This window comes from Danio rerio, chromosome 9 (assembly GCF_052040795.2).
Source record: "Danio rerio strain M-AB ecotype USA chromosome 9, GRCz13ab, whole genome shotgun sequence".
Classification (NCBI taxonomy): Eukaryota; Metazoa; Chordata; class Actinopteri; order Cypriniformes; family Danionidae; genus Danio; species Danio rerio.
In genome coordinates, this window is record NC_141029.1 from 7,209,011 (window position 1) to 7,236,681 (window position 27,671).

The following is a 27,671-nucleotide window of genomic DNA, read 5'->3' on the forward strand; positions in this document are numbered from 1 at the left end:
CTTGGTTTGATGTAATTTAGGTTTCTTTTATAGTGCTTTATTTTACGTACAATGACATCGTTTCATAAAAACTTGCAGGTTTATTCATGTTCATTTCATTGTCACAAAATTACCATACATTTCTATTTTTTTATAATAATATACTAAAATATTTGTGCGCATTTACTTTCATTTCACAACAAGATGAATACACTTCCAAATAATGTTCTTTTAACTTTCATGGTCAAGTAAAAAAAATGTTAAAATGTGCAAAAAAGATAAAGTTTTTGTTTAATTTGCCTTATTTATATCGGTAACACTTTATTTCTATGGTCCATTTGAGTATTAATAGACTGTCTGCTTAATATCTGTTGATACTGCTCCTTCAACAGACATTTAACTGACTATAAGAAACAATGCAAGTGCATGTCAACTTATACTAATCCCAACCTATCGGTCTACTTATAATCTAACAAGAATTAGTTGACATGTAAATGCAATGTAACAAACGAACCGTCAAAATAAAGTGTGACCTTATATTTAGAGTGAGTAATGTGGATTTAGTGTCATGGAAAGCTCTATTGTTTATATTTTAGCAGAATTTTGTTTAACATGGAGAACGTTCTTCTTTCTCACATGTAGAATTCTTATGCATTGTTTACTTCGTTTCAAAGTAGTCGGATCAAGTAATGTCAGGTCAGCTGCTTTAAAAGTATGATCACACTGTTCATGTGGTTTCTGTCGCATCTACTGTGGTTTTCTCATCAGGGGATGTTGGACATCACTGTTGTTTTGTGGTTCCTCTGTCCATCCATGAGGAGACAAGCTCGACTGCTGCTCTTCAAAGTCTGTGTCCCTACGGTTTCTAGATGTGCCATAATACTGACGTGAGGTTTGATGTCCTGAATGTCTGAATTTTGACCTTGGATGTGATATCTTGTAAGGAATTTCTTCATTTGGTTCATTATCTTCCCTCAGATCGTTCAGCGGCCTGAGAGGAATCACTGCTTTAGATGACGATCTCCGCTGATGCCTGAACGTTGATCTGTTTGATGGATACGCAGTCTCAGATTCAGCATCAATGTGGTCTGAAAACACAACAATGCATGTTACTATCCACTATAATCAGGGTTATGAACAAAAATAACCAGAAACTCTAGTATTTTCACAAGGTAAAAATGGTTCACCAGCAGGGAACTTACTTGCCTGACAATTTTAACGCAGGATATGTTACAATTTTAATGTGTTTGTTTTTAAACATGTAGATATTTGCATATCAAACCATTTGCATTTAAAAGTGTAACCTGTGATAATATGTGATAATGATATATTAAAAAAGTGATAATAATAAGTGATAATATATATTAAAAATATCCTATTATCAGTGCTTAATGACTGATAATGCGTCATTCTGTGATAACAACCTGAAGGACACAGCCTCATGCTGCGTTCACACCTGACGCGGAATGCACGTCAAGTGTGAGTGATTTACATGTTAAGTCAATGAAAACGTGTGAATAGACATCCTGCGGCGCGATACACGCGAATGGTGCGGCACGAATGACGCAAATTGCGCGAATGGCGCGGGGCGAATTGAGCGTTTTGCGCGTTTGACGCGCTTAACGAGCGTTTTGCGTGAATCTATTGATTTCGAAAATCTGAACTTCAGCGTACATTCGGGCCGCGTTAACCAATCAGAAGCTTGCTCTTGTGGGGGCGTGTGACGTAGAACCACAGTTTATCAAACTCGGCTTGGCTCAGTCAGAAGCACCGCTGAAAGCCTTTGTCATTCAGAATAAGTTTCTGGAGGAGTTTATGAGCTCACAGAGCTGGATGCACCTCTGAAAGGATATAGTGGACTCAGACACGACCCTAAACGTATCAACAATGTTTTTCAGTCTTCATAAAGCACAAACACTTTTATTTTCTTCATAAAATCCATGTTAGCCATTTAGCTATGAAGCTAGAGTCACCGGGCAGACAGAAGCCCTGCCCATCACGCGAATCCGCGTCTGTTCTGATGTGAATTTGACACGTGAATGAAGCGGGGTTTGGTGCACTTATAAAGCGAGTAAACTCAAATGTTCACCCGGCTATTTAAGCGCGAATAGCGCGATTTATCCGTGTCTGGTGTGAACACAGCATCATGCTGCGCTCACGCCAGACGTGGAACGCGTGTCAAGCGCGAGTGATTTACATGTTTAGTCAATGCAAATGCGCGAATAGACATCCTGCGGCGCGATACGCGCGAATGGTGCGGTGCGAATAGCGCGGGGCGAATTGAGTGTTTTGCGCCTTTGACACGTTTAACGAGTCTTTCGCATGAATCTCTCGAGTTCGAAAATCTGAACTTTAACGGACATTCGCGCCGCGTAAACCAATCAGAAGCTTGCTCTTGTGGGGGCGTGATTGTGACGTAGAACCTGTTGATGGTGTCCCGGGGGAAATCCTCCAGGCGACACCGACAACAAGTCATCAAACTGGGATTGGCTCAGTCAGAAGCACCGCTAAAAGTCTTCGTAATCCAGGTTCAGTTTCTGGAGGAGTTTATGAGCTTAAAGAGCTAAGTTATTATTTGGTGCTCTTGTAGCTCCGCCTTGTGACCTTCCGCATGGGAGTTGTTGCTCTACCAAACAGGCTAAAGACCATGGCCTCTGAGGAGTGAGGTTTACCTGCACATCACTTACTAACTGGCCTCCATTACACCTACCCCCCTAAACCTCACTCCCATCCGGGTCACGGCACCAATGTAACCCTGTCGGTCTTATACCACCTAACCTGTTCAGAGCTGGTATTGAACCGATGTCCTCCCGCATGGGAATCGGTTGCTCTACCAAGAAGGCTAAAGACCATGGCCCTAGCGTCTGTTTGGCCTCCATTACACTCTTACAACTGGGGTCGCCGACAAGACGTCAGGTAGTGTACTGTACCTTCAAGTTGAATGTAAATTAAATGAATGCGGATTCTGCAGTCCTGTGTAAAGCCTGTAGAATCTTACTACAAGGACCAGAGTCAAATGGAAACCGCTCGATGATGTTATCTGTCATCAATAAAAACCATGTATTCTCTCACCAGTATGTCGGAATCTTCCTGGAGGAAATCCAGAGTTTAAACTCTGACCCACCGGCAGAGAGGAAAACTTGTGGGACGTATTTGCTGAATTCTGGTGAAGCAGAGGAGAAGAGCAAAGGAAGGGTCAGTGACAGAAAATAAGACTTTCATTTCCATACTTACAAGTATACACACTGTAAATATAGACAACTGCATTGTGCTCTGATGTTAAGGCCCAATCCCAATTCTATTTTTTGGTAACACTTTATTTTGATGGTCCATTTGAGTATTAGTAGACTGTCTTCTTAATATCTGCGGATACTGTTCCTTCAACAGACATTTAACTGACTATAAGAAACATGTCAACTTACACTAACCCTAACCCCAACCTAACAGTCTACTAATAATGTAATGAGAATTGATTGGCATGTAGATGCAATGTAACAAACGGACCATCAAAATAAAGTTTGACGCTATTTACCCCTTCCCCATGGCTCTTGAAACAGAGTTTGAAGGGAAAGGGCTTCGAAATTTACCCCTAAGAAACGGGACAGCACTACAGCACCTGCACACATCATCATACGTCATCGCGATCTCTGTTACTTCAGATGAGATCGACGATTGCGACTGCTGTAGGTATTCTAGTTGTATTATTGTTTGGTGTTTATCTTCAGGAAATCACTGAAGGCAATGAAATTATCATAAAAATTATCTAATGTGGCAATAAGATCGTAACTGCACTGTGCATTTACAAAGTGGCCATATTCATCTAAACAAATGAAAAGATTTAACAGACACTATAAAAAAATTATTCCCAGCCACTACACTTTTCTGACAGGGGATTCTAGTGTCATCAGTGTCAGATGTCAGAGTATATTGTGGGACTAGTATAGAGGAGTTATTATCAGGCATTATAGATCGCTAAATTTAGCATCTTTATTATTCTTTTTTTTTTAAAGCATGACTGTAAAACATGAACGGTGTTGGGAATATATTAAAACATGTGCTTGTTTGTTGTAAAAATTCATAATAATGAGAAAAATACTAATTAGTGCATTTCCTGACTTTCATGTGCAGCTATGCTGTTGTTTTAGATGGTGTATTCCATACCTGCAAACATTTGGTTCATAAATTTGATGTGCGCGTGAATTAATTCGGATTATTATTATTAATTAGGATTGGGCCAAAAAAATAGTTCACCCGAAATCCCTCATCAAGCTAGGGGTATTCATTTTGTTTTGCCTGGATATGTTGGATATGTGAATCAACAAGGACCATGGTTTCAGCTTCTACTAAAGAAAAAAAATACATTTACGGTGGTCTGAGGGCAAGTAAATGAACTGGAAGGTTGTAAAGAGTTCCACAAGCATTTGCACAGACCATTTGGTCATCAATTCCTGCCTTGAACAGACAAATTACAAACAATGGCTGCGTCGGAAACCGCATACTTCCATACTATTGACCTTATTCTAAAATGTGGAAGTGCGCCTGTTTTCGCGATTGTTTTAGAACTTCCGATTCAGTCGCCTATGGGAGAAATGACTAGGAATAATAAACGGCAGAAAACGGTCAAACTACTTGCTCTACAAACAAACGTTTGCATGACTATACAGACCAAGTATAATAATATAATAAAAAAATATCAGTTTGCAACATCAAACAGCGAAACGAGCAGTTTTAATGTCTAAAAATGAATGGAAGTGAATGAGACCGGAAGTCTTGAGCCAAAAAGATTCAAATGGCTACACCCAATCATCGGCGAAGAATAAGGTGAATACAGTACGCTAAAATCAGCATGCAAGCTGAGCAGTGTGTCCGAATTCGTAGAATTCAAAAATCAGTATGCGAGAAGTACCCGGATGACTTACTACTTCCGGCGAGATTCTGGAGTGCGCATCCCATGCACGCTGCGCTATCCCATGATGCCCCATGAGAGAACTCATGAATGGGAGTAAAGCGACAGAACTGACGCAGGTAGGTCACGTGAACATGACAAAATGGCGGATGTAGTATGACCAAATTCCATTCATACTTTTCACATTCATATTGTATAGAACGTACGTTTTTAATGGCCGAGTAGTACGTTTAAATTCGAATGCAGTACCTACTGAGTAGTAGGCCATTGCGGATGCAGCCAATAAATAGGAAAATAGCCAGAAATAGGAAAGTCTCGAACGGTCTTGTCTTGAATGGACATTACTTTGAATCCATGTTTATTTTCAATAAAATCATGTAAAACATTCGCAAATTGTAAATGGGTATTTAAAAAGTGTTACACTCTCAGAAATAAAGGTACAAGAGCTGTCACTAGGGTAGTACCTTTTCAAAAGATACACATTGGTACCAAAAGGGTCCATATTGGTTCTTTAAAAGCATATATTTGTACTTAAGAATTTTAGGAGGTACACTTTTGTAATTTTTAGGAACTAATATTTACCTTTAAGGTATTAATATGAACCCTTTAGGTACAAACGTGTACAATTTAGGGTGTTTTAACACCTGCGAATCGATTCAGTTGTTCCGAAACGGCAAAGTTTCTAAACAAACCAAAAGAGCCCAAACAAGTCACATGTGGGGGGTAGTGGTTTGGTGGTGTTTGACAAGATGCGCGCGTTGTGTCTGAAGAGCGAGGAGAGATGCGGTGGGAGGTGCGAGAAGGGTGCGCGATGTATTTGAGGACCGGGAGGGAGAGGCGCGACTCCCGAAACTTCCAGGAGACTTGGGATGTCTGTCGAATGACCTCCCGGCTCCCGCCCTACTCATAATTCTCTCTTCATATAGCCGTATGCCTATTACATATCCATAAAACACTGTGATATAACCGGCTCAGATCGTATCGCTTTCTCACTACAGTTGATCCGCTCCAGTGTTCGTTTCAATCGAGCAGAGACCACCTCATTCAAGTGATCTCGGAGCGAATGTTTTGGCGCGGACCCGAGCGCAATTGGTGGTTGTATATATGCCAAACAAACCGCGCTAACTGGGCAAACGAGACAGGTTCCGAAACAAAAGTCTAGGTGTGAAAGCACCCTTAAAAAGGTACCACCCCAGTGACAGATCTCCTACCTTTATTTCTGAGAGTGTGTGGTTTGGGTTAGGCCTAGATGTAGCTATATTTGAAATAGACTTATTACCAATAAAATACTATTTTTACAAATATTGCATCTACAGTCGCTGTCATTTGTTTTTTCTTTTTTGGGTGAACTATCCTAAACAGCATGCTTTGTAGTAATTTAAACAACTTATTTATTTTCATATCATAAGAAATAAGAATGCAGTGTCACATACAGTGGCATGGAAGCTTCCAGATCTGAGGCTACTTCGTATGGTTGTGTGGCGTCTCATCAGGATCTCTTTGGCGATGTTCTCATTGGGTAGCGAATGCCTATTAGTGTATGACACAGTCTGTGAAGAATGAGAGATTAGAACAGATCGCAGCTTGTGAAATATTACAGTGGAAACAGCTTCTTAATATTTTTGATAACTCACTTAATACTGCAAATCACGAATTTCGAGAAAACATTTTATAAACTTTTTCATAAAACATACAGTAAAGTCATACAGTATAAATCTGACATGTTAGTTAAACCTTATGTTAGGGGTCACCAAACTTGTTCCTGGAGGGCCGGTGTCCTGCAGATTTTAGCTCCAACTCTAATCAAACACACCTGAACAAGCTAATCAAGGTCTTAAGCTGCGGTCACACTACAGCTTGTGTGAGCGAAAATCTGGAGTACGGCGCTGCGAAAAGGGGCGGGATTAAACAAGCTTATTAGACATTTAATAAAGCGAGCGATTGCTCCATGTTTTACATTTCTGTCCAGAGAGGTCATGTTTTGATCCTCGACTGGTCTCATGCAGTCAAGTGATGCGATTTCGCAGGTCAGAGTTCATCAAGCTTAAACCTGCGAAACGTGATGCATGACCCTGCGTTTCCGGTCTGACGTATTCTCGTGAGTATGAATGGAAGTCTATGGGAGGAAAAGCCCAGTGTGACCACAGCTTTACAAGGAATACTTGAAACATCCAGGCAGGTGCGTTGAGGCAAGTTGGAGCTAAACCCTGCAGGGACACCGGCCCTCCAGGACCGAGATTGGTGACTTATATAATCGCTATATATATATATATATATATATATATATATATATATATATATATATAATTGCTTTTAAAAACAATGAATCTCTTTAATTCTGTTGTCAGATGTATTATACTGGAATGGTGTAATATATTTTATTGCGTTTTTGTTACCATCTAACATAAGAATATTGGATATTTTAATTTAAGAATTCACATACAGTACAGTAGTTGGTGTCACACATAACAAAAGCACTGATTTTATATTGATTTTATAATTCTGTTTAGTTTCTTTCAGCAATTGATACGAGTTCAGTACATTATTAGACTTCAGTACGTTATTTCTTTCACAACTCACCCTCTGTCTGATCTTGTACATGTTCTTCGATAAGAGTTCATGCATATTTTCAACATCGGATGGTAGGAACTTCTTGTGCTTCGAGGCGTTCTTTCTCTCTTCACTATAATAAAAGACAATAACAGAAATCAACAAGGAAACAAATCCGCAGCAATGATAGACCTTTACTGAAATTACAGCTGTATTAAAGTGCCTCTTTTAACGTTCATAAATGGTATTTAAACAATATATTCATACACTGCATGTCCAAAAAACTAAATAATTCACCACCTGGATTTAACTAAGGAAATAGTCAAGAGCCCCCAAATGGATAATTACTGCATAGATGATGATGTTAAAGCTGGTGACAAGTTATAGAATAGCTTCTAATTTCTTTAACAACCCTATCAAAAGAGGCATTGTGTGGTTGTGGAAAGGTTGATCTGTTTCAGAAGGGTCAGGGGCCTCATGTATCAACGCTGTGTACGCACCAAAAACTTTGCGTATGCCAGGTTTCAAGCTCACATTTGGATTTACTAACGATGAAATGAACGTGAGAATGTGCGTTGGTCCATGCCAACTTCATGTCTGGGGTACGTGTATTTCTGGTGTGTGTCTTTTATTTCCATTGGCGACTCCTAGAGGCAATTATGTAAATTTCACACTACAAAGTATCTTTGAGCCATGCCATGGCAGCTGTATGGGACGGGATCATCCGCATGTCTAGCAGGTATATAAGGTCTCCATCCCATTCAGTTTACCAGACAAACATTAAAGCGCTATTTGCAGCGATCATTGTTTTTTTTCCAAAGTAATCGGAGCGATCGATTGCTCGCAAAGGCGCCATCTGAAGACGAACTTGAAATCAGAAACATTTCCATTCAATAAATGTGCAAATAATATGTGATGCTCAAATGCGCTTAACATATTACACACACTTACTAATGATTCCTACTTGTCTTCCTCGTGATGAAGAGTAGGCAAAATCTGATATGTAGTTGGGGAAAGAAGAATGAGTTCATCAGATGCTGGATTCGAACCGAGTTCATGATCGAACGTGTCCAAACATGTTCCATGCGCTTTACGAGCTACGCCACTCACGCTGCTATAGACACTACAAAACTGTACACCTTTACATCAGACCATTTCTTTTTTTAATTCACTCACAGTGCAATGATCAGACCCAACTGTGTTGACCACGTCAGCTAAATTATCCCACTCTATTTTTTTTTTTGTTGTTAATTCCGGACAAACTTGCAAATAACACCGTTTTTCTCAGGTTTACCTCTGATAGGAGCACCTCAAATTCACATTCTGTTCAAAATTTCTCTTCTTGCTTTCTTTTGCCATTGCTTTTTTATTTGGTTTTGCCAAAGTTGAGTCATTAGCATATTCATACGGAGGAGGAGGCAGGGAGGGGTTTGGGTTTTGCACTCGTGCATGTGCGCTCAGTTTCACGTTAATTCGGATGTACAAAGAGAATATGCGTGGGATTCCGCGTGCGCAGTGTTTCATACATTTGATTTTTTTTGTGCGTACGCAATGTGTTAGCATGATTTCAACTCGAGTTTTTGTACATGCGGCCTAGGTTATTAGTATCAGAGAATACTTAAGATTGCTGAAACTACTAAAAGAACTGTCCAACACACTATTAAAGACCTAGAATTATAATGGGGAACCATCATCTTTGAGGAAGAAATTCCAAAATTAAGAGTTCAGAGTCTAAAATAAGCCTTTTAATCAGGCTCCTGTGTGTAGGTTCAGTAATTTCACTTATGCCAAAAAATAAGTTATTTTCATGTTCTTTAAAGTGAATAAATCAACATAAACAAAGGGGGTTGAGAAAAATGTTCACCTTCGACTGAAATTTCACACAGCACTTGTAGCATCTGAACTCTTCGAATCTTGAATGATCAAAAATAGCAATCACTATAAAGTCTGGTAAAATTGAATAGTAAAAAAAACAACAACAGTAGAACTACCGGCTATGTTTAATAGTGAAAGTAAGAGCTTTATACACAATAAGAAAACCACTTATCAGTCAAGCTAATTTTAAAAAGACTTTCAAGAGTTCACACTTAGCTGATGATTGATAATAAAGCTTGTTTGGCGTGCTGTCCCAGGAGAGAGTCCTGAGCTTATAAGATCCTCGAGCCCTGGGCTCCCTCCCGTTGCAAGGCGAGAGGGGAGTTTGAGCTAAGGTAGATCTTGATGACTCCCCCTCTTGCTTATTGTAGCTAAGTATCAGATATGGATGCTGAAAGGTGTACTCAGTTTAGCAAAAATATTTTGAATTAATTGTTTAGAGTGCTTGTTTTTGAACTGTGGGAGGAAACCGGAGGACCCGGGAAAAATCCATGCGATCACAGGGAGAACGAGCAAAACTCCACACAGAAATGTCGCTGGTTTGGAAATGAAGTAAACCTGGGGCATTCTTGCTGTGAGGCAACAGCGCTAATCACTGGCCACCGTGTCAACCGTTTGAAAGGAGGGAAAGCAGGGTTGGGTGGGGAGGTTTCTTCAAGACGAAGATATTGAGATGAGAAAAGTCTGGTTATTTATCGTGAGTTAAGGATCGTCTGATAGAATAATTAGTCATTAGCTAAAGTTGGAACAGCTGTGAACAATCATAAGCACATGATCCTCTCGAAATTTGTTTATAAATAAACATCACTTAATTTGCCAGCGAGCATAAAGATTGAACTGGAGTAATGAAAGAATTTAGTCACATGGAATGGCCACCACAGAGTCCAGACCATAATCATATTGAGTCCAACTCTACCATCATCATCATCTTAATAATGAAAAAAAATAATGCAACTCTAGATGGGAATGAATGTTCTGACACTACTGAAAGGATGCCATGGTTAAAGGCAGTTCATCTAATATATAGACGTCAGGCAGTGTATCTATCTAAAAATGTATTTAATTAAATAGTAAAAAAATCCACTGCAACATTCCTGGATCCAGCATCTCTGAATCAGTCCTTTCTGAAATCAACTCTGCTCTGATTGGTCAGATATTGCATAGTCTGCTGTTATCGACCGCATATAGTGTGTGTGTCAGAAACCAAATGTTCATGCCTCAGATACAACTATAGTGTTTGAGAATAATTATGTGGTAACACTTTACAATAAGGTTTATTTGTTAATGCGTTTACTAACATGAACTAATCATGAACAACACATGACAGCATTTATTAATCATAATTAAACATTTACTAATGCATTATTAACATCCAAGTCCATGCTTGTTAACATTAGTTAATGCACCATGAGTTAACGAACTAATAATGAACTACTGTATTTTCATTAACTAACGTTAACTAACATGAACAAATACAGTAGTAAATGTATTGTTCATTGTTTGTTCATGTTAGTAAATGCATTAATTGACATTAACTAACGAACCTTATTGTAAAGTGTGACCAATTATGTTAATTATATCAGTAATTACCATGTGTGGTTATATATTAAAGCACACATTTAAATATTATTTTAAAGTATTAAAAAATGTCAAAGTCAATTTGTTCAACTTTTTAACAAGTGCTGTTGGTTAATGGCTAACTGTTAATTAATGGACATTTCTACAAAGCAGACCTTTACAAACAGTTACCTTACAAACTACATAATAGGTAATATCCCAAAAAAAAAAAAAAAAGACAATAGGGGCACTTTAACAAGCTACTCATTAGGCAAAAATAGCTAAACCAGTTTTTGAGTTTACTGAGAAGCAGAGTGCTGGAATAGAGCTGACAGTGCATGAATGCAGACTTACTATAATGACATTAAGGAGGGAGCTGCGCTGATGTCACCAGACATCGTGTCCAGAATCTCCAAGGCGTTTCGAAGCTCCAGTTTCTTATACAGAGACACAATACTTGATTCGGGACGATTATCGCGGATTAAAATCTTGCGAATGAACCGGTTATTGAACTTCATGAACCTGACAACCAGAGAGAAGATCAAGATGAGTAAATTATGTATGTTATGTACATACCACTAAACGTACTTAACCTATTTTAAACTGTACAGAAAATGAAACAAATGCAATTAACGGTGAATGCCTGTTGAGGTGACAACAAGAAATTGTTATGTATTTCAATAAGCCCAAAGCAGGTTAGGAAATGCATGTGAGAAACCACAGAGATAAGATACCGGAAGAACCAGTCTAACTGGTGACACACTTGTTGTGTTGAACTTGTGCCACAGTGTTAGGTGTGATAAGTCACAAAGTAACTAGTTACTGTAATTAAATCATGTATCCACAGAAAGAAATGGATTAGTGTCCATTTTAAGATAATGACAGTTGCTTAAATACTGTAAATAAATTCAGCAGATTAGTATAAATCAGTTCAAAGAAGCTAAAAGCACATGGTGGTGGAAAACATAGAGGGGGAAGACTTTTTTTTTTTCAAATGTTTCACATTCTCTCACTGTGTTCCCTTCTGTAAATTTGAGTTTTATCGCGAAACTCTGTTTCAACTGTTCACTTTATTTCTCGCAGCAGTTGAAACTTTAAGCTCTATATGTTTGCTATTGAGCTTTTCATAAACTTTTCTGTTGCCTTAAAAAATGAAAAAAGTGATAGTGTTGCATTAAAAAGTGATGGTCTATAAAAAAAGACCAACTTCAGAGAATATTGTATTTAAAAATGTTGGTCTATTCCAGGGGGCCCAAACCTGATCCTGGAGGGCCGGTGTCCTGCAGATTTTAGCTCCAACTTGCCTCAACACACCCAGGGGCTTATTCATAAAAGCGGGGATTAAAGTCAAAAAAGTTGACTTCAATGAGTCGAACTAAACGTCCACACTTATATTGGTTCCATAACAACTTGAAGATCATTTGATCTAATTAATCTGAGTTCAGTTTAAATCAATTGTTAATTGCAAGAAAGAAGTTAATGCATTGCAGGCTCCCTGTAACATGCAAATGTGCTTAACGTCACCACATCGCGTTTACAATGATGGGAACAATGCGCAAGCGGCGAGATTTTTCATTTGATTATTCCCTTTGACACTTGTGTTTCCTGCAGCCCGAGGGAAAATATCTTTATATTCAAGTGAGGCTACTGCTCATCCTGGATCCATCTCCTGAATATTCCATTCAGGGTTTAAATATATATATATATATATATATATATATATATATATATATATATATATATATATATATATATATATATATGTGTGTATGTGTATATATATATGTGTATGTGTATATATATATATGTGTATGTGTATATATATATAACATCACACAAAGGCCTCTTCACCTCTGTGTATTTTTCCGCCCAAATACAGCAGGTAACAGGCAGGCTACAGTTTGACAAATATTACTGTTGTTAGACTACTAAATGTACGTTTGAGGCTTTTTTTAGTCAATAATGTAATTGTTTAGATTGCAACTATGCGGTTTTTTGTAAGAATAGTGCCTATTTTAAAATATTTACAATTTCTGAGAGCTCGTCGGCGGCGGTTGACGTTGTCTATCCACAAGATGGCGCCAAAACCGCATAATAAGCCCTTGCTCAGTGCGTTCTCTTGAGCGCGAATTAAAAAGTTGAAAAACGGAAGCCTCATGGTATTAAGGTGGACCGGATGGAGTCAATAAGAAGCTGCGAATAAGAAGATGGATTCAGCCTTGTCCCTTCTTATCGCAAACACAACAGCAGTCTAGTGAGAAATCTCTGTAGACGGATGGCATTTCATGTCACGTTCAGCCTTATAATCTTACAATGTGAGCAAAATTTGCTGTTTTGTCATCACCTTAAGGGGGTCACACACCAGAAGCGCCGCTTCACATTATGCTAGAGAGAATCATTCAAATACTAGCTCTAAAGTGACGGCTTCTGCTGTTCTGACATCAGCTGCAGATGTGTATGAATGGCGAAAGATAGTAGTTCCTAATACAAAAGGGTTTTAGACTCTCTGTGTTTGATTTTTTTTTTATGTACAAGACTGTGCCGTCGAACTGCTGTATAAACGCAATATCACACTTGTAGCAGTGTGTTATGGCTGTATATCAGCACTGTTGGGGCGCTAAGGCAACACACGCCTCCCACTAGTGCTAATATACAGCCATAGCACACTGATACTCGTGTGATATTAGTCATATACAGTATATAAAAGGTCAAAGTCAGAATTATTAGCCCCCGTGTATATTTTTTCCCCAATTTCTGTTTTCTATGAAACCGAATTTGGTTAGCTTTTGATCAGCCGTCTCAGGTGTGTCTGATTGGAGTTGGAACTAAACTTTGCATGACACCTGCCCTCCACGACCCAGTTTAGGGACCCCTGGTCTATTCTTTGTAAGCATAAATCCAGACTTATTAAAATTCCTAAGTATTGACATTTTGAAATCACACTAAAAGGCCATGTTAAAGATTTAAAACAGTTTTGTTTGTCTATATACTCTATGCATTAGGATTCATAGGGATTTTACATGGCATAATTCAACGCCTTAAACCGATTACTTTTCTGATATATTAATTGTAAAGGTAACTTCAATACAATTTTAATGATGTGATTACATGACTAATGATTTTAGAGTTTAAAAAAGTAAGTAATCACGTAATTACACCATTAAAATTGTATTGAAGTTAGTATTGCCTATAATGGGTCAGTCTACACAGTAACTCGTACATGTCTTTCCAGCGGTAGTGACTCCATTGTCCACATAGATCCTCTATGCCGGCGACTGTGTGCTCCATTAACTGTAGAATAGAGAACCGGCATCAGGACACATTAAACTGATCTTCATCATTCAGAAATTATGTTTAAATAAAAAAATTAAAATAAAAACACTTGGAACATACCCGTTTGTGAATCTCATCATTGATTGTCTCCAAGTTCCGATTCGTCTTACGGATATTCATTAACTTTAGAAGGGGTCTCATAGTTATTCCCTGCCAATAGAAAGAGCTTTTGTATAATAGCGTTTAAAAATGTTGCTGCCAGTCAGAATTTTCTGGAATATTTATAATAACAAGTGATGTTTTTATGCACCAAATAAGCATAATACAACTGTTTCTAAATTATATGTTGGTTTTGATGCTGGAAATTCTATTATAAAATACATTGGAGATCAAAATCATCTTGCTAAATCAGCATGTCAATAAAACGAAAATTCTCCCAATATTTATTCATCCTCCACTTGTTGTTTGAGTTTCTTTCTTTAGTTGAACATAAAGGGCTCTATTTTGATGATCCATGCGCAAAAGTGCAAAGCGCAGGGCGCAAACGCATTAAGGGCATGTCAGAATCTACTTTTGCTACTTTAAGGATGTAAAAATTCGCTTTGCGCCATGGCCCATGGTCTAAACGGGTTGAGCTTATTCTCTTAATGAGTTATAGGTGTGTTTTGAGAATAAACCAATCAGAGTTTCATCTCCCATTCCCTTTAGGAGCAAGTTGCATCGCGCCATGGTGCATTTGCTATTTACATAGGCGACTTTGTAAGTGGAAAAACTGAACACTTCACAAGTAAGAAAACAGTTAAACAGAGCATCTGCAGCGTGAGAATGAGAGATGAACCTCCCCATTATTTACTTTCGCTTTCACTCTCATCAATTAGTCTATAAATAATTCATTTCTTTTGTTAAGTGCAAAGATTTGTGTCAAAACTATTTCTAAATTCAGTTCTGATTTCCAGCAAACTAATCAATGAACAATAATAACCAAGTGTGTTCAATAAACTGAGTTATATCCAAATACATATCCAAAGCCCCATATGGTGTAAAACCTGGCAGGTGGACAAATATAAGCTTGTTTTTATTAAAACAAATATAAATATGCATGTAATAAAATAAACTACTAATAATAATAACATTATACAAAAGCAAATTGTTATGAATAAACTGTAAAAGCACCCCGAGATGAAGAAGGCATGAAAGTATACTTTTTATATTTATGTAGGCTAGAAAATAATATGTTTTGTAATATTTTTAAATCTTTAATTCTTCTTCATATGTAAAGATATTTGCGTATTGCTGTACATCCTGTGTGTATTAAGCAATGTTTAAGCGAGGCGCACAAATAACGTGCTCTGCGCTGGACTTTAGACCAACTTTGATCTGGTCCATTGAACAGTCTATTATAGTTTCTCAAAATTGCAACATGCCAGCAATGCGCCTCAACACGCCTCCCTTTTTAGACCAGATCGCCTATGGGTGCACATATTTAAACAGCGTGCTGCAAAATATCAAAACGACTCTTGCACCAAGCTGAAACTAGCAAACAACAATTGCGTCGCGCCTTGCGCCGGGTGTTTGTTAGGGCCCATTGACACCAGATATTTTGAAGATAAACTTCCACTGTATTTTTGTTCCTACTATGAATGTCAATGATTGTTTTCCCCCCTGAACATTCTTTAAAATATCTTGTTTTGTGTTCATCAGAAAACAGAACACTCATAGAAGTTTAAATCCACTTAAAAATGTTCACATTGGAGTAAACTCGAATCTGTTTTAATAGGTTTGTCAGGTAATTAATGAAAATTATTATCGAAAGGTTAATATTTTGATGAGACTCCAATTGTCCCATTTGTTTGACAAATATATATATTAGGGATGTAATGGTATCAGAATTTCACGGTACGGTAATACCTCGGTATAAATGTCACGGTACGGTATTTATTGAATCATTTACAGGAAAAAACAAAACTTATGAAAATACTCAAAAAAAGTGCCAAAAGTGTCAATGACATACAAATTAGTCATCTATCTGTAAGCTTAGAAACAGGAATTTTAATTTTAATAACAAAAAAATATTAAACCATGTAAAAAAAATAAAGTTTCAATTTAGTAGTGTTGAAAACTCATCACATTCAACATTTAATCACTCACTCACTTAAATAGAGATGGGTTTAAAGGAAAATTATCATATAAATATAATCTGGTAAAAGCTGGTATCTCTGGGTATTTACAATGTCCCCTGCAACAGAAAAACCCCCTCTCATTTGGGACTGAGGTTTCTGGGACAAGAGAGATATGACTTGGCCCAGGTTGACAGCAGTGGGTAACGTTGTGCATTGTCTTTCCCCCACTTGAGAGGACAAACCATGAGTGAGATAAAGATCTCATGTCTGCATCAATCTGAACAGTGTGCTGAGTTTCTGCAGTCCCCATGACTGTTATTAATCGTATTCCCCAACTTGCAGGCATGTGCACACACAGTGCTCAACCTGTGCAGTGCACATGCCCTTTTTAGTCTTGGATAGAAAGTTCCCTTCCAAAATGATCAAAAGTGCCCCCGCGACGCGACATACCCTCCGTCCCCGCTTTACAGTACGCGCGCGACAACACAGCTGATAAGAACTCGCGCGACAACACCGCTATTCAGTACGCACGCGACAACACAGCTGATAAGAACTCGCGCGACAACACCACTATTCAGTACGCGCGCGGCGACAACACCCGCTTTAGGGTTTTCCAGCTCTTTTTGATCCCCGCTTCTAGCAGCACACTCCATTTCCGCATTACTGGATCTGTAGCGACAGATCAGTTCATTCGCCTGAGCAAATTTTCTCAGAAGACCTATAGTTTTACCGAGTCATGCGACTACGGTAATATCGAAAAAAAATACCGTTACATCCCTAATATATATATATATATATATATATATATATATATATATATATATATATATATATATATATATATTTTTTTTTTTTTTTTTTTCTTGTTAGGATAACTTTATATAGGAGGTTGTTTTGTAATTGTGATCTCCAGTATATTTACATATTGAAAACAGTTGTTTGACTTTCTTTACTCATATAGAGGACTTGTACTTGAATGAAAACTGTGAAGATGATGACGGCAATCGTGTCTGTGATGAATAGCTTTCTGTGAGGAATGCTGTTTGGTAGGGTAAAGGCCAAGGCAAAGGACAGAGCTCCTCTCAGCCCACCGTAGGCTAAACCAAACTGATCTTGGAAGTTGAAAGGAATCTTGCGGAAAGGGTTAATGATCTGTGTTAAGACCAGGATTCCTAAAACACAAACAACATATGATGTATGGTTATATATGATGGGAAATACTCAGTACAATGTGCATTCACAAAACCTTTAAAGTTGACATCCGAATTAAATTTACATTTACAGTTGAAGTCAGAATTATTGGCCCCCCTTTGAATTTCTTTTTTAAATATTTCCCAAATGATGTTTAACAGAGCACAGAAATTTTCACAGTATGTCTGATAATATTTTTTCTTCTGGAGAAAGTCTTATTTGTTTTATTTGAGCTAAAATAAAAGCAGTTTAAAAAAAAATTAAAAAAAATTTTAGTGACAAAATTATTAGCTATATTTTTTCGATAGTCTACAAAACAAACCATCGTTATACAATAACTTGCCTAATTACCCTAACCTGCCTAGTTAACCTAATTAGCCTACTTAAGCCTTTAAATGTAACCTTAAGCTGTATAGAAGTGTCTTGAAAATATCTAGTCAAATATTATTCACTGTCATCATGGCAAAGATAAAATAAATCAGTTATTAGAAATGAGTTATTAAAACTATTATGATTAGAAATGTGTTGAAAAAATATTTTCTTCATTAAACAGAAATTGGGAGAAAAAAATAAATAGGGGGGCTAATAATTCGGACTTCAACTGTATGCTTTTTCTTTATGTTTGTGTTGTGTATTCCATATGTCCTATATGCTTGTTATGCCTAGTTCAGACTGCGTGATTTTAGCCCCGACAGGTTTTGAGAAATCGCAGATAAATGCCTGAAATCACAGGCAAATCGGTGCTCGTGCACGTGAGTGACAATCACACAGTATGAACTATCAAAGACGCGATCTGAGAGAATCGCAGATGAGTCGCCGATGCCTGTGAGATATTTGGCGTGCTGAATATCTGGAGCTGTCGTTGATTCAAATCATGCCATGTGAATTGAGTTTTAACTGAAAATAACATCAGCGATCGCCTACAGCCAATGAGAGAGCAGCATTCACTTGTGTGTGTGTGTGTGTATACCTGCTGCAGGCCAGCGGGAGGCTGGGGGAGAAGTTAAAAGCGCTCTTTTTCGGTTTATTTGGACCCACGAAATGGAGGGAAAACTAGTGGAGGTTTGACAGGACTCAGGAGCAACCGTGTCTGTTTGACGTTTCATACAGAAAGAAATTAGTTTATTATCAACGTTGAGGAGAAATGGCTAATTCCCTTTAATCCCCGGTGAGCAAACATGTACATGTTCTACCCCATTAAAGGCTTCTTTCTCATTATGTAGTTAATAGCAAAAGATAGGCTATACTACGTGTTTTTGGCTATAAGACGTAGTTTGGACGAAGTTGTCGACGATTCTTCCTATTGTAAAGTCATGCAATGTGAAAGTCCCTGTCGCCGATCCATCTTGCAGTGTAAACAAAGCAGCGACGAAACGCTAGCCCAGATAGTCATGCAGTGTGAAAACATCTGTGACACGACTACTTTCAAAATCATGCAGTCTGAACTCGGCATTTTGGAGACAATTTTCTTTCAGGTCCCAAACCTTTCAAATCTTCCAAAAATGGCAAAATCGAAATAGCACTATGGTGCAAAGTGTCTTTATTTACAGTGCTCAGTGGAAATAATCCTCCAAAAATAATAAACAGCAAACCAAAACAGTAGTTTAATGGCCCATTTTTTCTGAGCGGTACAATTCGGTACAGTATCCTAGCAGGCACACAACATCATAAGACGTTAATATTAGGTTTGCTTTATGATGTCAGGTGACCAAAATTTAATGTCTAGCCTGTGTCGAAGGACAACGTTATTTTATAATTTATTTTACAACGTACAATTTATTATTTTGATGTCCAATAATGACGTCAAATTACGTTGATTTTAGGTTGTGTTGGAAAGTGACCAAAATCCAACGTCTGATAGATGTCATAGTGGGAACGTTCTCACAAAGTCAAAGTGTAATATGCTTAGACGTTGATATTTGGTTGCTTTTAGGGTGGACATTAGACATTGACGTCGGCCTGACTTTGAGTTCTGACATCAAATCAATTTCCATTTGCAAACAAAATCCAATGTCCCCATGACGTTGGGGTATGTTAGGGTACAACATCAATATCACGTCACGTTGACGTCCTGTGCCTGCAGGGATGGTACCTAAAAGCTTTTTGCTAATGATTTGCATAAGTGACCATTAGCAACAAAATGTGCATATTGTGCCGTCAATATTCAATTTAAGTTGGTTGATCATCCTTACCCAGGAACCTCCAAAACAGAGTAAAGAACAAAGTAAAGATGATGTAGCCCCAGTTCCACTCGTGCTCCGTTGTGATTGAAACAACACCCAGAAAAAAGAAGATCAGCGTTTCCGACACACTTCCAACCATCTTAATGACATGGCGAATAGTGGTGCAGGAGCGCTGGGACACATTCTCCTCAACGTAGTACTTCATACTCAAGGTGCAGATTAAGATACTGTAAAAAAATGAATAGCACAACTTTCAGGAAAATCTATCATTTCTTCAGACGATCGGAAGCAAATTTACTAAGAGGGCTTTACTTACGCCATGATGCTGGAGAGTGCAAATAGCTCAGCGATGAGGTAGGACATGTAACTAAACATGAAGATGACCAGGGGCTCGATCTCTCTCACTTTTCCAGTAAAACGTGTGGTGAAGGCTGTCAAAAACCCAAACAGCAAGCCGAAGAATATCCCACCCAAACCCACCACAAAAAATCCGCCAATGTCCATGAAAATGACTGCAGGTTCATCCACTTCCATCGCTGCTACATGATTGAAGAGATTATACAGCACCTGAAATGGAGGGGGACATCTATGACATACAAAAACTGATGCACAAAAAAATGACTAATACAATTAGAGTACAGATACGATGAATTTTAAAGTCTCTTTTCCACTGTACATGACAAACGACAAGCGACAGAGCGGAAGTCATTCATTTCCAATGGAGAGTAGTCCAGGAGCTGTGGAGTTCCGATCATCTCTGTATGCGGTAAAATCGGATCTGAGTTGAGCTGCGGATCCGTTGAAATATTTGAACTCCTGCGACTAGACCGTATGCGACCAGCCGACTGGATGTGATGTATTTAAGTGTTGTCCAAGCAGGTCCGTGCCACTCGAGATTAAAAATTTGAGTTTTTCCGTTATTTTTTGAGTCAGAAAGTCTCTATTAAAAAATTAATTTCAATTCATAAATGAGTAATAAAACATATTATTTTTTTATGTTGTCTCCACATTCCCTCCAATATTTTTTAGCCTTTCAGGGTGCAGAAGGTGATTGTTTTCAGAAACATTTGTTGTTGTGCTGGTTAAAAGTCTCTTCAAATTCCAATCGTACTGAATAAAGTAAATGATCTAATTGTATTTAAGACTAAAATATGTTCATCTACTTAAAAGTTGTCAGGCCGACAATTCCTATAATTCTGAGAAGTAGCCAAACTGTCTGTCAACAAGTAGAGATTTGTACAGCCCTGCTGAAAAAAAATGGTTGGCTGGTTTTAGAGGGGTTTTGGCCATTTACAGGCTGGTTTTGTCAGGGTTCTGCCACTCTGGTCTTGTAAATTCTTGTTTTGGTGTCCGTACACTAGCTCTGTCATGTCCTGTTTCTGTCATAGTTGCTGCGTCCGAAACCGCAACTTCCATACAATACAGTACGCTAAAATCAGTATGCGAGCCAAGTAGTATGTCCGAATATAGACATAGAATTCGAAAATCAGTATGCGAGAAGTACCAGGATGACTTACTACTTCTGGCGAGATTCTGGAGTGCGCATCCCATGCACACTGTGCTATCCCATGATGCCCCGCGAGAGAATTCATGAATAGAAGAAGCGACGCAACTAACGTAGGTAGGTCACGTGACCATGACAAAGTGGCGGATGAAGTATGTCCGAATTCCATTCATACTTTTCACATTCATACTGTATAGAACGTACTTTTCTAACGGCCGAGTAGTACATTTAAATTCAAATGCAGTACCTACTGAGTAGTAGGCGGTTTTGGACGCAGCCTGTGTGTGTCTCTGTGTGCGCACGCCGTTGTGGGTGTGCGCAGAGCGTGCGCGCTCCCGTTTAATGCGGCCGCTGAGTGCCTTGGACACGCTCTTGTACTCGTGTTTGTGTTTTGTTCTGCCAGCATAGCGCTGTTTCATTCTCAGCGTCTCCGTCTAGTTGGTTTCGATTTTGGTTGACGCTGAGATTAAGCATGCACGTTGCATATGTGTGAGCGCACGGTAAGGTGTTTATCTATCGTGTGCTCGTGTCTTGCGTCTGTTCTCAAAGCACGTGGCTCTGTGTTTACATTGTGGTCACATGCTTTTGTTGTGTGCTTCAGTGTTGTGTGTGTCTTGTCATACGAACACGCGGTTAATGAGTTCTCTCTTTGGCTGCGTGTTCTAGTATTGTGTTTATGTGAGCGCATGACTTGTGTTGTCTCTTTGTGTCATGTGCTCTACCGTCTATTGTCTAGTCCCACCCTCCTTGTTAACCCATTATTCGTTAATTATGTTCATCTGTTTATGTGTGTTAATTTGCTCCTCCTTATATTCTCCTCATGTCTGCTGTCCTGTGCTAGTTCCTCATCATATGTCGTCGTTTCCTGTCCTCCAGCTTGCCAGCCTGCCCAGTCTAGTTTGTTTGTTTGTTTGTTTGTTTGTTTGTTTGTTTGTTCATTTCATTTTTTTTTCCCCTCTGGGTAGTTTGTTTTGCTGTTTTGCTCTTTTTTTTATCAATAACTACCCATTATTTCCTTGCATTTGAGTACTCGCCCCTTTCCTCTACACAAAAACGTGACAAGTTTCCAGCCATTTCAAGCCTGGTCAGGCTGGGAGATGAGCAGCTAAAACCAACTTGACCAACCTAGCCAGGCTGGGAGCCCAGCCAAAACCAGCTATGTCCAGCTTAAACCAGGCTGGTCAAGTTGATTTTAGCTGGTCATTTTCCAGCCTGACCAGCTAAAACCAGGCTGGTCGGGCCACCCAAAAATGAAAATGTACTCACTATTTACCCACCCTTTACTTTATGAGTTGCTTTTAATAAAAAGCCTCAGAAAGAAAACAAATGCTATGGAAGTCAGTGTTTAAAGGTTTCCAGCTTTCTTCAAAGTATCTTCTTGTGTGTTCAGCAGAAAAACTAAATTCATGAAGGTATGAAAAAAGCAGCAATTTTCAGATCCCTTTAATCTTAGATTCCTTTCTCAGCATCAGACATCATTTACTTTAATGTGTTTATAATCCACATTACTCACCACAGTGACAGCATCATTGAACAGACACTCTCCGAACATCACAATGTAGAGCTGCTCGTTGATGCTGATGTCCTCAAACACACTGAGCACAGCCACCGGTTCAACAGCTGAGAGGATGGCGGCGAACAGGAGGTTCTCCTGCAGGTTAATGTCCTGCACACCAAACGCCTTTATCTGGCAGATGGCAAATAGGGAGATGCCGATGCCCATGGTATTCCACAAGGTGCCAACTACAGCAAACCACATTACCGTGCCCACGTTTTCAAAGAAGGGTCGAGTGGGCATAAAGTAGCCGGATTCTAGAATAATGGGTGGCAACATGTAGAGGAAAAAGACATTGGAGGAGATCACCGCCGGCGGCTCCTTGCGCACAGCGTGCATGACGCCTCCCACTACGAAGCCAAGGGAGATCAGCAAACATGACTCAGGCACCCAGACTGTGATCTTATGATAGACGTTGAAACCTGTTTAGAAAGAGTATGTGATAAGCAGTTTTAAAGGTAATTCCACCCCATACACGCATTTAAAAGTCAGGAAAAGGCAGCGATTTAAAAATTATAAACAGTTTTACAAGGTCAAAAAAGGTTAAGAAGGACTATTACACGGGTGGCCAACCCTGTTCCTGGAGAGCCACCTTCCTTCAGATTTGTAACCCATATTAAACACACCTGCATGTAATTATCATGTGATGTTTAGGTCCTAATTAATTGGTTCAGGTGTGTTTTGGGTAGCAAGTGAAATCTGCAGGATGGTGGCTCTCTAGGAACAGGGCTGACCACCGCTGGACTATTAGAAGAACAGGTTAAGGCGATTTATTTGTGTTTCAACAAAGGTTTTCAAGCAGCAAAACAATAAAAGTATAAGCTTTAAAAAAAGGAAGCATTGTTTCTGAGCAAAATACCATGACTATCTTTTTTATTTACTATGGTTTACAGAAGGGACCCACTGAAATACAAACAATAACTACACTGAAACATCTTGTCAGGCATATTTAGAGCAATGATATTTTGATGGCATATTAACAGACTACATATTTAAGGATGACAGTGCAGCCCTAAAATACTAATTAATAATTGTGTAAAGGATCACAAATCTCACGATTCAGATCACATTATGGTTTTTTTAGTCATGGATTGGACCATCTTTCGAATCAGCCAAAAAGAGGAGGAGACAAATGTAATTTGCTTTTCATTTATTACAAAAACAGCACTACAAGACACTTTTGGTTTTAACAAACAGAACTTAGAAGCTGTAATTTTATTTTAATTAGAAGCTTTTAATTTTTAAATAATCATCAGCTGAATAAACATAAACAGTAAAATATTCAGTACTGTAAAAATTCACTGTTACTGCTACTGTTGCTGATAACACTAAATGTAGAAATCTAACACTGTAATTTGATCAGCCATATTTATTTTTAGTCTAATTTTCAATAAATGATTCAGTTATTCACTCATAAAACTTTTTGTTTCATTGCTTATTTATCCAATGGCATACATTGATGGCCACTTATTGGTTAAACAATGTAATTGCTGCCTATAACTTTCATTTTTGAACTAGTTAAGTTAAATTTATACAGTATGACGTTGATTTTAATCTTTACCATGAACATCAACAGTTTTATCTAAATTATAAGCTGTTATATAGACTAAACACAAAGTTCTAGTGGGTGTGTGTGTGTGTGGGTGGGGGGATGGGGGGGATGTGGTGGGGGGCGCTTGATAGAGTGCGCGCGACGCGTCTGAAGATCGGGGAGGGATCCGGGGGTGAGAAGGGTGCGCAACTTATTCGAGGACCGGGAGGGAAACGCGATTTCCGGGAGATTATTACTCGTTTTTATGTTTTACGAATTGGGATGTCTGAATTTCACGTTTAACAACTGTAGTGAGACGCAATCCAGCGTTCCTCCCACCGTCCAAAAACATATACCATAGACAATTGACAAAACCAATTTATCACCCAATACAACCTCAGTTTACACTTTCTCTCTGCGACAAGCAGGAGAGTTCTCGAGACCTACCCAAGCTTAAACTCACCCTTCTAACGGAAGGGAGCCCTGCGCTCAAGGATATTACGAGCTCAGGGCTCTCTCCCGGGACAGCATGCCAAATACGCTTTGATTATCAGCTAAGTGTGAACTCTTGAAATACACATCATTGGTCACAGCTTCTCCTCATGACAAAGTATGCATGGCACAACTGGTTGACTGGTTCACAAAGCATCTGCAAAAATCATACCTCATACTATATAGTGCACAAACCTAGTGTTCTTATACACCCACCCAGGACATAGTTTGATAAATGAACCCTCAATAGTTGAGAGTTTTGCTAAGGCCAGACATATACAACATTCTAAAGAGTGTAACTCTTCATAATATGCCAACAATATTTACCTGTATTTATTCTGTCTTTGCTGAAGAACACGTCAGGAACAGCTTGTTTTGGACATTGTATATAATAGCAAAACTAAAAAAAAAAAGATTTAAATGCTTGGGAGCGTGCAAACATTTTCTATAACAATACCTTCTCCACCCTCTTTCTTCTCCTCGATTCCCTAAGATCTTTCTACCTCTCCCTTCCATGGATCATCAGCCTCATATACGCTGAGTAAAGAAGAAAACTAGTTTTACAGGAAACACAAACCTGTCATTTGAATGGCAAATACAGTCCCAATAATTCTCCATGTTCTAGTGTTACAAATAGTCTCCACCTTGGTGCCAAATAACCTATACATGTATTCATTTAAGCAGGGATGCATGTGGAAGACTATATTATGTATTTGAAACACGATGTTGTTGCTATTAGTGAGTGATGCATGTTTAAGCAGCTGTACATCACTCTATCGAAGCACAGTATGAATTTAAACCTGTTACTTCTGTATAAACGTTTTTGCAAAAAAAACGCTGCATTATGTTTATACACAGGGCTTGAATTGTAACTTAATGCTCACTTAAAAACATCAAGTACAGCCATAACACATGGATAAAAGTAAAAGATTATATTCACTTATCTTCAATGTTGTTTTCTGAAAAAGGTCATTTATTATAAATATATGTTACATTAAATTATAAATTTAACATATTCTCATTCTATTTTTTACATTTTTATTTAATATTTTACTTGCATTTAATATGCATTAAATGCATAGAAAATCATATTTGTACTCATTTTGCTATGGTTTTTCCAACAATCCACAGAAATGCAGTATAGGTGAATTGGATCAAAAAATGGCCCTAGTGAAAGAGTGTGCGTGAATGTATGTATGGGTGTGAGGGTGTTTCCCTGTGCTGGGTTATGGCTAGAAGGCCATCCGCTGCATAACATATGACAGAGTAATTTTGGTGGCTCATTCCACTGTGGTGACCTCTGACAAATCAGAGACCAGGCTGAAGCGTATTGAGTGAGTAAATTAATAACAACAAAATAGGCCTATCTGTAAAACTGGAATAGTGATTTCTGGAATATAGAATTATTATTATTATTATTATTTTTATGTGGAATAGTAGAAAAAAGACAGAAGTTTTAAGTAATTATGTTAAACAGCGTACACTCACTGACTCACTGTTTAAATATACAGTTGAAGTCAGAAGTATTAGTCTCCCTTTGAATTATTTTCTTTTTTTAATATTTCCCTAATGATGTTTCAACAGAGCAAGGAAATTTTCACAGCATGTCTGATAATATTTTTTCTTCTAGAAAAAGTCTTATTTGTTTTTATTTCGGCTAGAATAAAAGCAGTTTAGTTTTTTTTTAAACCGTTTTAGGGTCAAAATTATTGGTTCCTTTAGGCTATATATTTTTCCGATAGTCTATTGAACAAACCATCGTTATACAATAACTTGCCTAAATAATTACCCTAACCTGCCTAGTTAACCTAATTAACCTAGATAAGCCTTTAAATGTCACTTTAAGTTGTATAGAAGTGTCTTGAAAAATATCTAGTAATATATATATATATATTATGTACTGTCATCATGACGAAGATAAAATAAATCAGTTATTAGAAATAAATTATTAAAACTATTACGCTGAAATGTGCTGAAAAAATCTCTCCTTTAAACAGGAATTGGGGAACAAAATAAACAGGGGGGCTAATAAGGGATGCTAATAATTGTCATTGCAACTATATACTGTATGTAGCAACATGTCTGACAAGAAAATATTTCAGTATTCAGTAAATTTTCATTTCTTTCTTCTTTTTACCTTATTGTAAAAAAAAAAGGTTTTAAATCAGATTCTAAATTTGTTTGACTTTAGAATTAGTATTTGCTCACCTATTTTGGCAAAGGAAGCCAGCAGCACCCATAAAGTGATCTCAAACGGGATCTTAATGCGAGCGTAGTTCAGTGTAAACAACTCCGGATTGGTTTTGTCAGCTTCGGTTCCAGCAGTGTCATCCATCGAGCTCCAAAGAGGAGATTTAGATGGAAAACCAGCAGTCGCTTTAGGAGAAACATCAACTATTTCTCCATATCCAACAGAAGCAAAACATATGCACAAAAAAACCTGACAGTTGAATGTCGAGCCAACATGAAAATGAAGCACCATTTTCCCTGGGTATGGCTTTAGCTGCCGTGTATGTAAAAGATGCTAAATGGTTTACATCTTGTTCCATTCATGTCTGAGTGAAGCAGACGGGCGTGTGATTAGGCTACCTGCGCCTCTCGGTCTGCCTCTTTGCTCAGATAGAGGCCGGTGTAACTCGATTTTTGGTTTCTGTCAACGTCTGTCACAGGGCGGATCACTAAAGACATGAATATTCATAAGATTCACGGACACGATGTTGCCAACTTAGCAATTTTGTTGCTAGATATAGCAACTTTTCATTCACCTTAGCAACTTTTTTTAAAGCACCTAGCAACAAATTTAGCAATTTTTAACATTCATTTGGCTACTTTGAGCTATTTTAAAAAGTGACTCAAAAGTATCACTCAGTAAATTGCTAGCTCAAAATGTTTTCCATAACTGTTAATGTACTGCTGTTTGTTAACATGTATAATTGTTGGTAATTTAGTTAGCAA

General features: G+C 38.2%; 1 protein-coding gene across 3 annotated transcripts; it reads right to left on the reverse strand.

The window, feature by feature from the left end:
* Window positions 1-4: 4 nt before the first annotated feature.
* slc9a2 (solute carrier family 9 member 2) lies at window positions 5-27,337 on the reverse strand. 3 transcript variants are annotated; one of them, XM_087266775.1, is made up of 13 exons: window positions 27,306-27,337; window positions 26,925-27,156; window positions 22,652-23,115; window positions 19,951-20,201; window positions 19,644-19,861; window positions 17,233-17,432; window positions 14,261-14,350; window positions 14,088-14,158; window positions 11,222-11,389; window positions 7,466-7,568; window positions 6,319-6,435; window positions 3,052-3,142; window positions 5-1,067 (listed from the first exon to the last, which is right to left on the reverse strand). In XM_087266775.1, the coding sequence occupies exons 2-13, from the start codon at window positions 27,049-27,051 to the stop codon at window positions 727-729; spliced, it is 2,241 nt and encodes a 746-aa protein (XP_087122901.1). In that variant the 5' UTR covers window positions 27,052-27,156; window positions 27,306-27,337; the 3' UTR covers window positions 5-726.
* Window positions 27,338-27,671: the final 334 nt, after the last annotated feature.

What these genes read in the sequence shown, in the direction of transcription:
- slc9a2 (XM_087266774.1), bottom strand. An exon ending in GGCTTCCTTTGCCAAAATAG is followed by an intron (nt 23,116 to 26,924) that starts GTGAGCAAATAC and finishes CTTTCTAAACAG; the next exon opens with GTTTCAACGTCTATCATAAG. An exon ending in ATGATGAGATTCACAAACGG is followed by an intron (nt 14,159 to 14,260) that starts GTATGTTCCAAG and finishes TCTATTCTACAG; the next exon opens with TTAATGGAGCACACAGTCGC.